At 43.1% G+C, this 13,123-nt stretch overlaps 1 protein-coding gene across 3 annotated transcripts in view; it reads left to right on the forward strand.

Moving 5' to 3' along the window:
* Positions 1-1,261, forward strand: part of arhgef12a (Rho guanine nucleotide exchange factor (GEF) 12a) — a 37,937-nt gene extending 36,676 nt beyond the window's left edge. For all 3 annotated transcript variants that reach the window (XM_052077936.1, XM_052077939.1, XM_052077940.1), the window contains one exon: positions 277-1,261. In XM_052077936.1, coding sequence (XP_051933896.1) covers positions 277-287 — 11 coding nt within the window. In that variant the 3' untranslated portion in view covers positions 288-1,261. The remainder of the gene's footprint in view (positions 1-276) is intronic.
* The last annotated feature ends 11,862 nt before the right edge of the window (positions 1,262-13,123 follow it).

A 13,123-nucleotide genomic window follows, 5' to 3' on the forward strand; every position in this document is an offset into this window, starting at 1 on the left:
ATTGCATTATTTATGAGTAATGTCATAAGATTTGTAAAGAAAAAAACATTGTATATTTTTGTGTGACTCATATTTTATCCTAATATTTACAATACATCAAATATTAACCAATTATTTAATGCAAAATGAATACAACAAGAGAACTGTTTGGCCATCCCTGCGGCTTTATACTCTTAATATTTTTAATTTGACCTTTATCCACCCCCCCCCCCCCCCCCCTCCATTCTTAGCGTTTATGTTGACATGTTCTTGTCTCTTTGCTCACTGTGTCCCCAGAAAAGAGATAGTGGATGGACCACCTTTGTGTGTGCGTGTGTCCTGGACTTGGTGGAACGTCTATAAGCTTGTCCTCTCACTGCTGAGCCCCCTTCCACTACCACCCCACCCTCCCCCGCCCATGTCCTTTTTGTTGCTACCTAGAGCAAGAGACTGGGCGGAGTCCCCCCCATCAGCACAAGGCAATCATCCATATTTCCACCTTACGCCCGCCTGCAAGAAAGAGAACTAACACCAAAATGTACAAAGAAATGTGGGTTTTATATACAGCACATATATATATAGTATATATATACATAAGTCTATGTATATATATATTTAGATATATGAAACACAAAGCAAGAAAAGGAAAAATTTAAGGTAATGTATTAAGATTTTTTTTTATCCCAAGATGTATTTATTTTCTTTTTGTTTGGTTCTTTTTTTTTAAGAAAAAAAAAGGTGTTTCCTGCATTGTGTGCATGCTATTGCTACTCTGCCTGCATCTCCTTTCTTTCTTTTTTTGTTTTGTTCCTCTCTTTTCTATATTTCTTTCTTTCTTTCACACAGGGTTGGAGTGAGTTGTGAGCAAGGCTCACCCCGCTTGCAGTGTAGTCCCACTGAAAGAGGCCCATGTATAGTCCCTCCTCTTTGTTGTCTTTACAACGGAAGATTTTACATTACTTCCTGTGTGGCGTTGAACTAGAATGAAGAGTCTCAGGGCTCTGATCTGGTCCTGTTGCTTTCTTTCTCCTCTTCCTCCGCGCTTATGGATGTGCTCCTCTTCTTCCTCCCCCTCCCTTGCTTCCCAGTATGTGTTCTTGCTCGTTCTGCCTGCGGGTGTCGGGCCGCTTCCTCGAGGAGGGCCCACTACTCTTCTTAACTGCCTGCTATCTGTCTCCCCTAATTCTGTCATGAAGTTCAACATGTACTGTACCACGATCATGTTGGAAGGTTATGCATATCTTTAATAAATAAATGGTGCCATGACCCATTCGAAAGGAAATGACAGTGTTTACAATGCACATTTTGATCTTGTAGAACACCTGTGGAGATCTAGTTCTGTGTTTATGTATAGTCACATAAATCTTGTTTTGAGGCTCCACCGCGACTACTCTTATTTTCTTTTAAACATAAATTACAGTACATCATACCACTATTAAGGAAGAAGCAGATTTCCCTGGCCACTAGCAGTGTGTGTGTGTCTGTGTGCGCGCGTGTGTGTGTGTGTGTATTTGTATACAGTTAGAGCAGTTATAGATGAAAGAGTTCGTCACGGATACCCGTTTGGCTGACAAATGGCGTCGCTCCCCACCCCCAATGTTGTCATTTTAGCGTACAATGCCTATCGATTCCAGTATCAGATGTTGGAGAGCAGTTTTTTTTTTTTTGGTCAGTGTGCCTGTTTTTTGCTCTCCAGAAGTTCCGCTCTCGGGTACTCATTTGATCATCAAGGACGTTAGCACAGTATAACATGGAGTTGAATGGGGTTTAAGATAAGATATCCTTTATTTGTCCCGCAATGGGGAAATTACAATCAGAATTCAGATAGGAAAACGCTGGGTGGGGAGAGGGGAAAAAACACGCTCGAACTATCCTCTTCTGAGGATAATTTATGTCCAGGATAAAAAAGACCCTAGCACATAAATAAGCATATGACAGTTACAATAAGTCACAAGACAACATGTAATAAGGGGGAGGATGAATGGGAAGGGGGGGGGGGGGGGCGCGCGACACGGCCGCCTGACCAGCTGCACGGATTCCCACGTGCGCTCCGCAGGTCGAACCACGTCACGGGGGGGGGGGGGGGGGGGGATAAATCGGAGCGATGAAGACGGTGATGAGCTATGTTTTTGGTAATTGTTTCCATATAAACTGTCTGCCATTCACAAAAAACACCCAATACTTTGTTTCTGCTTGATTCGAGAGCCACTTGTACAGCATAAAAACAGAATCGTAAACAACCGGTGGGCTTAAAAGGACCTCATTACTGACGTTCTACAAATTGTCTGCTGTTGCTCTGTCATAAAAAAAAAAGACTGCTATTGATTTGGCATTGTGTTCTCCAGATGCTTGAACTGACTCACTAGATACAGAGGTGTGAAACTCAGGTCCTGGAGGGCCACTGTCCTGCATGTTTTCCAAGTCTCCCTTTTTGCAACACACCTGATTCAAATGAACAGGTTCAACGTCAGGCTTGCGCAGAGCTTGCTGATGATCTTATCATTTGAATCAGGTGTGTTGCAACAGGGACACTTGGAAAACATGCAGGACAGTGGCCCTCCAGGACATGAGTTAAACACAGAAGCATAATGGTTTACTGCATGGGTGACCAAATGGACCCAGTGGACATTTTGTAGCTCACATTTTTCATTTTGCTGCATTGGACCAGTCGGCTCCAGCCTTCCTTTGTGGCATCGGCATGGTCCATCTGTGCATATGTGAGTACTCCGACTTCCTTCTACTTTCTAAAAACGTGTATGTTTGGCTTAATGAAGACTCTAAATCGGCTATAGTTTGGCAATATGAGTGTGGATATTTGTCTACAAGTCAATTGGGCCGATAATAACCCAAATTGGGTTTTTAAAAAAAAAAGAAAAGGCGCCGAGCCCCCGACCCAATTTTTGGGATTAAATTATTTACTCACAAAATTAAGTTCTTTTGTGGGTTAGTCATTTGATCCCACTTTGGGGGTTCAATAAATGGCCCCAAAATCTGTGTCAGTCTCTTTTTGATCCAAGTTGGCTTATTTTTGGCCCAAATGCTTTTAGTGTGCGCGCCTTGCAATTGGCTGATGGACCAGTGATAAACTCGAAATATGCCGCTATAGAAAATGGTTTGAAGGAGTGAAGTGATTTGTTAGAAGTTGCCAACAGGTGGCACTCTTTCTCTAGTCAGTAAATAAGTAAGCACTCTCAAAACGTCCACCGTTTAATTCTCTCTCTGTAGAGGGATGATGCTGAGAGATGAATTCCAACGTAAGGATGTTTGCTTCCTTTTCTCAGGTATGTCATTTCGTCAATCTTTTTTTCCTCAGCTTTTTCAATCATTCCACATGTGACAATAATGATGACTGCGTACTGTATGAATAATACTGTACACATTCCCATTAACACGTGAACACACCCTTGAATAGCTTGTGAGTTTCCCATCAATATGTTAATGCCTCCACAAGTGTCTTATTGCCGCACTCGTATCTCTTGACTCGTTTACCGGTGAATGCAATTCACGCAGCCTCCGCATATGGAATTTAATCAGACTGCTGCTGCTCCATGCAATATTTTTTAAATTAGGTGATGTCTATTTTAATTGTGCGTGCCTTCTTTCCTCTAGTTTGAATGTTTTCCTCTTCTATCTTTACTTGGCTTGGGTGTTGCTGTCTTGGTGTTGCATAAGTTCATTTTTCAATAGATATGTCTCATCCATCCATCCTGTAGATCAGGAGCGCCCAACCAATCATTCGTGTTGGACAAGACCACGGAATGCCCTGAAGTTGACTGGGAGAGAAGTAGTGGGAGAAACCTTTTTTTCTTGTACCCATTATAATACTTACATATAGCTTGTGAACCCCAGTCTCAGGTACACATTTTTAAAATATAAAATAAGGCAGGTGTCTCTATAAATAAGGCATTGCAATTGTCCCCATAACATAGTGAAGATGTTCCCATAAGACAGGTGACCTCAAAAAAGAAGTGCAAGTGTCCCCATAAGGCACTTCAAGCGTCTCCATAACACAAGTGTCCCCAGAAGGACGTGCAAGTGCCCCCATAAAGTTTGCTTTATGCTTGACAGGTGAATGTTTAGCGCCAATATGAACCATGCGGAATCTGTCCGGCACAAGTTTTGCTGCGTTATATACTCTGTGCGGCTTGGACATACAGTGAGCCGATATCTTCCCATACTATAGGGGACAGGGAAAAGCGTCTACAGCATCTAAACAACACTGTTCTGTAACCAAAGTAGAGAATCCTATAGTTCGCAACATGGCCACACTTGCGGGTCTAACAATCAGGAAGAACTTTTATGTTGCTTACGACTGCTAAGGGAAAAAAGGAAAAAGGAGTAGGTTTCCACAACACAAAGTGAAAATAATTGATTTGTTTGACCAATGCATGGAATTGACCAACAAGTGCAATTAAGGTATTTCCGAATGTCCACCTGTAGATTCGACGACTAGTTTCATTGTATTCAACCCAACATGAATCATGAAGATTACCCAAATTGAAAGCAAAGACTTGCTGTCACTCATTCATTTGAGTGCATCGGGAAACAGTCGTGTGGCGCATGGGTACATACACGTTTGGAGCCACCGTAGTCTCTCGTCGTCAGAGTTCTTTGAGGCATTCTGGAGAGTGATGGTGCAGTTTTCAAGGAGTGATACTTAGAAAGAAACATGTCAGACATGCTAAGCCCTGCCACGCTTCCTGGTACCACAATCACTGTTCCACATATCTTCCTGGGCGATGCAGCATTCCCTCTCCACCAAAACCTAATGGGTTCTTTTTCCAGGTACCGTATTTTTCGCACTAAAAGTCGCACCTAAAAGCCTTCCATTTTCTTAAAAGCTCACGGCGCGCCTTAAAATCCGATGCGCCTTGTGTATGGTCATAACGGTAATATGTCGACCCCAAAATGGCTCCTTGCTCGAGACATGCTTACAACGCAGAGTTCAAACTTAAGGCGATCGGTTTCACAGTTGAACACGGAAATAGAGCAGCGGCAAGAGAGTTCAACGTCAACAAGTCAATGTTATAACTTGCTGTTGGTTAAGTGAACTGTGCCGGTGCTTTATTAAATACGTTTTACTGACATCTGATCGTCACTATATAAATCAAGGTGTAGTACAGCGTAGTGCTCTGTTGGCATTTCCTTGAGCGAAGCTCCATCTAGTGGATGCGTTGTAGATTGCGTATTATAATGCGGTGCGTCCGATACATGAAAAAAATTACAAAATGTGCCGTTCATTGAAGGTGCGCCTCATAATCCAGTGCGCCTTTTAGTGTGGAAAATACGGTACTGTATATGTAATCCAAATGATTATGACCAATAATAATGGAGGAAAAAAATCTAACTGCAATTGCAAGCCAAACCCGTAATGGATTTACAACTATCGCCACTCATGTGCCATGAGAGTCAGAGTGAACAGCTTCGTCACCGGCTGGTTGTTGTCATTTATTTTCATGATATTTACATTCATTTAGTTTATTCCCACAGTGTGGGGTAGTTAAAGATCTTGGAGAATGAATGAAGTTAGGCTAGCCATCTTGCGACGCTGGTATCCACTGGCCTCAAGACAAAGACCCTACCAACGTGCCTAACACCACCGTAACAACTTCTTGATTACCCGCTTCTCATTTTCATGAATGTAACCGATCCCTATGTCAAGGCGAAAACGTTAACCCTTTAGTAGAGTAGACAGGATGAATATATCAGCTTTTTGAAGGACTTTTGACGAAATACAAGGTTCTTACTTTCCGTGTGTCCTGTAGTTTGATTTATTTGTCAAGTGTCTACTTTGTCTGGAGTGCACAACAATTAATTTCATTGTCTGAGTGTTCTACGAAAGAATGTGCAGGCTTCTGCAGTGCGCTGAATATCCCATCCATAATTGCAACATGTTGTCCTCTAATGAGTTGCTGATGGCCGACTGCTGCTTTGCTTTATGTTTAAAGTATGAGCATGAATTTTATATGAACTTTGAAGCTGAACAGGTTTGTTTTATGTTGACAGTATTTGCAAACGGTGAATATAAACGAGGTCTCCATCTTAAGCGGGGGAAAAAAAGTTTGTGGTCATGGGTGAATCTCCTCAAGGAAACGGAATCTAATTTTCACTGACAAATTAATTCAGCAAGGGGATGCTTAAAAAATGTCTGTCAGGCGCCCTGTGGAGCACGCCACCATCTAATCTCACCTTGTTTCATATCCGGCCCATTTTGTATTTCCATTTCCATACACACATCGGTGTAAAAAAATGACAACAAACACCTCGTGTCCATGTGACGAAAAAACACATTCCCTGAAAATATAATATTCCATATTGAGCGAAGGAGGCCGTCAGATAAGGCACTAATGCATGCCCGCGTGGAAGATGGTGGGCCTATGCAGAGGGACCAAGCCGGGGGTCAGGTGATTTAATCTGTCTGACAAGCTTCTGCAGAGCGCTGATCGATAATGCTGCGATGTTAATGTCAGAGCCAAAAGAAGATAAGACTGAGAAAAGAACAACAACAACGCCGCCTGAGCAGAATGGGAAACGACTCTTTGTGAGTCAGGTCGGCTTTCTGCTCTCTCGCCGCAGGACGGAGGTCTGAAACGATTCATTTGGAACATCGGAAAGGGCTTCCCGCGGCACGCTTCCTGCTCATCTGACAGCACCCCGCTGTTCTTGTGAGAATGCGGTGGGTGCTGCTTTGCGCTGAAGCGTGAAGGTTGAGCCGTCTCAACATAGTGTAGGTGCACTTTGGAGTTGCGCAGAGAAACGGAGTCCGGTCAAAGGGCCTCATACACATAGCGAACTACTTCACGAGGGCAGATGGTGGAGGAGAATCGGCAATAATGGCGTCAACTGTCCGCCGGGAAAACATTTTATCCCACCGAATCTTTACACAGTGGCGGTTCCTGGCATGTGCAATCCGCGCGGCCACACAGAGTGACGTTACCTCAACGAGGCACCTGTGAGTTGGCAGCCTGTGTGTGTTGCTCGCCAACAACGGACGAACTAAAAGCTGTCATTTTGTTTATCACATTTGAGCTAACCATTGCAAATTGACGTTTACGAACGTGTCATTGCGGGATGACAATTTTAAGCATCCCAGCGCACTCGTACTGGTTATCGGAAACTTCATTCGTGCTCCTCTCTCTCGTCGGTGAACAGTTGCAACGCAACACGAGGTGGAAAAAACTCCAATGTGACAAATAGCAGTGTTTGGGAAGCTATTCTTGTATATTTTAATTAGTGTAATATTTTATTTATTTATTATGCAACATTTATGATTATTAATCATGTATTTTATTTAGGGTGAGTGTTTAGCGCGTCAAACTCACAGTGCAGAGGTCGTGGGTTCAATCCCGGCTCCAGTCTTCCTGTGTAGAGTTTGCATGTTCTCCCCTAGCCTGCGTGGGTTTTCTCCCGGGTACGCCGGTTTCCTCAACTTTCCAAAATAATGCATGGCAGGTTTAGAGAACACTCAAATTTGTCCCGAGGTCTGAATGTGAGCGCCGATGGTTGTTTCGTCTCTGTGTGCCCTGCGATTTGCTGGCAACCGGTTCAGGGTGTCTCCCCCCCGCGCCTACTGCCCAAAGACAGCTGGGATAGGCTCCAGCACCGCCGTGACCCTTGTGAGGATAAGCGGAACGGAAAATGAATGGATGGATGAATGGATGGTTTATATTTGGCGCTTAATCTAAGCACACTTTCAGCTCGTTCGTTGGTAAAGTACCAACTTTGGGACTTGTTTTTTAGGCTCCAAATTGGCATTTTTAAGGCAAACACATGGCAAAGACAACACCACATCAAATAAACAGCCACTGAGTTACAATGGAGAACATACTCAATGGGTTTGTTTCAGTATTCCCAGCAGAGGTGCCTCTTTTTAACAGCGTGTTTCGTTAACAGCTGACCCTAAGAGGCCTTTTTAATTCCCTCAGTATCGATGGTAGATCATGGACTCATGTACTCATCAGTGGCGAAGACGAAATGTACAGACTGTAGACTACACTAAGCCGAGGGAATGGACTCGTTGTAATTGGTGCTGTTTAAGTCAAGTGTGGACTGGTGAATGGCACACAGACCACATCAATTGAGGGCAACACAAACAACACAGTGAATAAGCAATCATTAATATGTCCGTCAGCACGTACCGGTACAAGACTCATTCTAAATTCTGAATGGCATTGGAGATGGCCTCAGGAGAGCCAAGTGCATCCCACAAGTAGAAGGTCAGGCGGCCATTTTCACCACAGATTGTCGATCTATTTTGTGCTTGTGAGCGTGAACTTGAGCACTCGTGAGGTTATTCTCGAGGGCATCGATTGGGGTTCGTCTCTCTTTCTCTCTCTCAAATGAACTCTTGGATGCTTCGTTTCTACAGTCAAATACTGGAAACTCTTAAACAGAAAGGGCGCCGAGGATGTGGACCACTTGGTTGGCCCGTATGTTGTATTTATATTATATTGTTTGTGTATGTGTGTGTATTGTGTGTCGTGTTATTCCCCAATGGGACATGTCAAGATGCAGTATGATTTAACGGCGCTCATCTGTAAAGACTGCGACATCATCATCGGCCATCTGTGCTGCTTTGCTGTGCATTTGGACGCACACCAAGTCAATAATGTGATTAATACGTTGCGTCACATACTGCTGCTGCATTACGTGATCGTATACGGTAAAGTTTTGAGGAACTGCACACAAAGCTATCTCAAGCGATGCCCTCCCTAAACAGTCATGCCCTTGTTCGAGGAACAAAACATGATTGATGAGAAGCTCAAGCGTCCTGTAACTTCACTATTAAGAGGAAAAACTCTGCAGCTGAGCAGATTTACATATGATCGTTCACCCATGTGGTCATAGGTTTTCGATCAGGAGTGGGCAATCTCCAGAATGTGCGCCTTACACGGATCTCCGTTTTCGTACTCGGGCAAGTCGAGTTTGTTGAGAAATTTGGCATGCCACTCTACGCCGTTCTCGGCATTAAGATGGACCGAAAGTGTTTTCTTTTTACACGCCCCCAGCGCAACTGATAATTTGGTGACAGAAAGTAGACGAGACCTTAAACCGACTAAAAGCAGGTCTAAGTTGTGGCGCATGATTGTGCACAGCTTGTACGCTCAGCTATCTGCAGTGGATCGTCATCCTATTTCAGTGATGAATATAACATTATGCATCAAACTCTCTGAATAATTAATTCATTGAACGCATGCATTATTTGTATCATCTTTAATGTATTTTTTTAAAACCATCCCCCGACTGCAGCACATCTGGTGTGTGTGCGCTTGGGGTACCAGCAATTGAATCCATTATGCTTCTGCCGTGTATGTAGGCCGCGTGGCTCACCTGCTCTGAATTTAAATCGAATGTGTCATGATCCTGTCCTGTTTTTTTAGTGTCTGGCAGGAGTGGTGGGCGTTCCCCTCCAGAGACGCACCTGTCGCCAATCTGCCTTGTTATCTAGATGCCTTTATAAAGCCACGCCAACAACTGGTTGATGGATTATTTCAGTCTTGATGATGTTTCGAGACTTTTTTTTTTGCCTCTTAGCTTCTCGATGCAATTTTTTCTTTGTTTTTTCATGTAAGTAGTTTTTATTTCTTGGTTAGCATTCTCATGTGATTTCTTTTTCCTTTGAATGACAAGCAATTTACATTTACACTGAAGAAAACTCCAGTCATGCGCACAGTTGGACGGACCCTTGTACGAATCTTGCAACGGGCATGATAATATGACCCATCAAGTCTGACTGATCAATTGAGGTCAAATTCTATAAATTAGATAATTCTATCTTCTTTTTAGCCTGTTATGCTGCTGCAAGGTCAATATATTCAATATACCACGCATGCGGAGCTGTTTAAAAAAGATGTCATAAAAACAAAAGGCCAAAACTAATACTGGCAGATCACATTTTACTCTTTATTTTCTTTCCTATATTAAAAAAAATATATTTTCCATGCAGTGAAGGAGCTCAGAAGCTGAGTTAGAGCATTGTATCATTTTTATGTGCACTATATTTTAATTGTATCATTTTCAGCACAGTGTTAATGTTCAAACTGTGCATAGTATTACAGTGAATAATATTAAATATATTTGCTTTAGCCATTTAGACAATACAATAAGTGAAGGGAAAGGTTGCTTGAGGACACAAGAGCCTGTCAGTACATCGGCACTTGTAATGCAAATGAGGGAAATTGCTGACAATCCCTCTTCCGATTTGTCAGTGATGTTTATTCCCACTCCGTGCACATTGCCAGCGCCAGTCAATCAATACGGCAACAAGGGACAGACCTGACCATTCATGGCAATGTGTCCAGCATTGTGAGCTGCACTCTTTTGTATTGACATTTAAGCAGTGGCAACTGGATTCACAATTTCTTGGCGGCCAATCCACTCGGGTTCCAACACATTGATTTCATTCTGTCACTAAATGACCGGTTCTCAAAATTTTAGAAAGCATACTTGGCTCTCTAAATACCACTATAATTATCGACATTAATTTAGGGGAGGGGGGCCCGGTGGTCCAGTGGTTAGCGCGTCAACCTCACAGTGGAGAGGTACCTGGTTCAATTCCAGCTCCGGCCTCCCTGTGTAGCGTTTGCATGTTCTTTCCGGGCTTGCGTGGGTTTTCTCCGGGTACTCCGGTTTCCTCCCACATTCCAAAAACCTGCATGGCAGGCTGATTGAACACTCCAACATTGTCCGAGGTGTGAGTGTGAGCGCGGATGGTTGTTCGTCTCTGTGGGCCCTGCGATTGACTGGCAACCAGTACAGGGTGCCCCCCCCTACCCCAGCCTACTCCCCGAAAACAGCTATGCTAGGCTCCAGCGACCCTCGTGAGGATAAGCGGATTGGAAAATGAATGAATAAATTATGTTAGGGTAACGTATTATTTATCAAATTCAAGAAATAAATTTTGCTTCAAAAACTACAGTAATGATATGTCATGAAACCGTAACTGTAATAATGCCAATTTAAATGTATTGCTCATACATTTTCAATGAAAATTAGAAATAAATGTTTAAAAACTAACAGTTCTCACAGAAATCCATGATACTCGAAAGCTACATGCAATTGTACTGTAAATGAATAGTACCGGTACCCAAAAATGTACCAAACATTACAAGTAAAAAAAATAATCCTTTTTTGGGGGGAAAAACGGGCTTCATGCATTGTGAGAAACTTAATTCTAATATGTTAGATAGTACTCATTGCCGTTTTAAATGTTGGTCATCTCATTTGTATATAATTCAGTGATGAATTGGCGTACCACTAGGGAGAGGATGTGTACTGCTGCGTGTACTTGTGTAACACTTTGAGAATTACTGAGGCAAGCAGTTTGAGTGCTGGAATGGCCATTTAACAGTCCGTGATTGGGTAATGGTGCCTTTGTCGCTGGATGTGGTAAAGCATCATGTATTGCGCTGTTGCACGTAACAGTTGTTTGCGATCCCCACTCGCCTCATATTTAGTGTTCAGCGCAGTTAAGTGTGACAACGGCAACAGTCTTAAGCAATAGACCTTGTAAGAAATAGAGCAGGGGTGGCCAACCGGTCAGAGACTGAAAAAACATGATGCAGCTCCTTCTGCCGTTGACATAATAGTTGGGGCTAGACACACAAAATGGCTGCTTAAGTACATAAATGTCGGGAGTACCCTAAACGGCTTGTTGAGGTTCGCATTTTCAGAAATAGGCTGATAACAAAAGATTACCTTTGTTCTTTAATTTAACACTTGAGGGCAGGGCAGGCGCACCATGACGCAACCTTTTCCACACGGGTACTTGAAAAGTCAATTTTCCATGATGCTGTATGTCCACTTGAACGAAGAGGGTTTTTATTTTACTGGCAAATGGCTGAAGAAAAAAAAATACCTCAGCAATATTTATCGACCGCATTTTTTTACAATTTCATCACAGTTGTTGATGGCCCCCAGTCAGACAGAGCGTGTATCCTTGACCGCTTCTTCACGGCCGACCTTCTGCTACATTTCGGACTTTCTCCATGCTCCATTAACGTCACATTCGCGCACGTTTCCAGCGGGGCCTCAAAATGGAACATCAAATGTGAGGTGTTAAAATTGCAACGCCACATCGGGCGGCAGCGCATCACTTCCACTGTGGATGGAAATATGACCGTGACAAAATGTCTTGATATTCCAGTCTACATTATTTTCCCCACTTGGGGGCAGTAGACACAACATTGACATATGGCAACGGCAACTGGTTGGCAAACTGTTGCTTTGGATCGACTCCGTTTTAGATAAATCATAAACTCCCCATTCGGTTCAAAAGTTGACAGTTACAATTTGTCATTTTTGTGCAAGGGGGATCTTAGCAGCCCGGAAACTAGGGGTGACGAGCATGGCTCCCGAGGGAGCCCTATTTAACAGGCTGCTCTCGTTCTAAAAATAGCACTCAAGTGAGATGCTTCGTTTTTTGTGTGTAATTATTCTAAAAAATGGCACCAGGTTTTCCTGTGAGCTGTGTTTAACTTATTTTCTTGTGCTGTAAAGATTTTGGCGGCCCGGTGGTCGACTGGTTAGGACATCGGCCTCACAGTGCACAGGTGCGGGGTTCGATTCCGCGGTGGGTTTCCCCCGGGGATTCGGGTTTCCTCCCAAAACATACATGGCCGGTTAAATTGTACCAAGGTGTGAGCGTGAGCGCGAATGGGTGTTCGTCTATGTGTGCCTTTTGATTGGCTGGCAAACCAGTTCAGGGTGTACCCCGCCTACTGCCCCGAAACAGCTGAGATGGGCTCCAGCACGCCCTGGTGAGGAACAATGGATCAGAAAATGGATGAATATAAAGAATTTGAATTTTAATGTGGATCATCAACTAAAATGTGTGAATTTCACAAAAATTTCCTTTCCCCTGAGCTGGATAAAATCCATCAAATCCTTTCAGAGGATTATTGTGGACTATAAAAGGTGATTTATTGCAATGCTTTTACTGTTATAGACACAATCATCAGCAATTTCTGTGTTCTTTGCATATTTATCACGCACACAGAGGTTTCAGTTCATCAAACTCATTTTAATATCGCACAGAGACAACCCAAGGAAGTACAAAATGCAATTTCTAAATGCCAATATAATTATTAAGGCACCAAAAAAAAATACAAATAATAATCCAAACCTACCTGTCCCAAGGTCAAAA

Source organism: Hippocampus zosterae, chromosome 10 (assembly GCF_025434085.1).
Source record: "Hippocampus zosterae strain Florida chromosome 10, ASM2543408v3, whole genome shotgun sequence".
Taxonomy (NCBI): domain Eukaryota; kingdom Metazoa; phylum Chordata; class Actinopteri; order Syngnathiformes; family Syngnathidae; genus Hippocampus; species Hippocampus zosterae.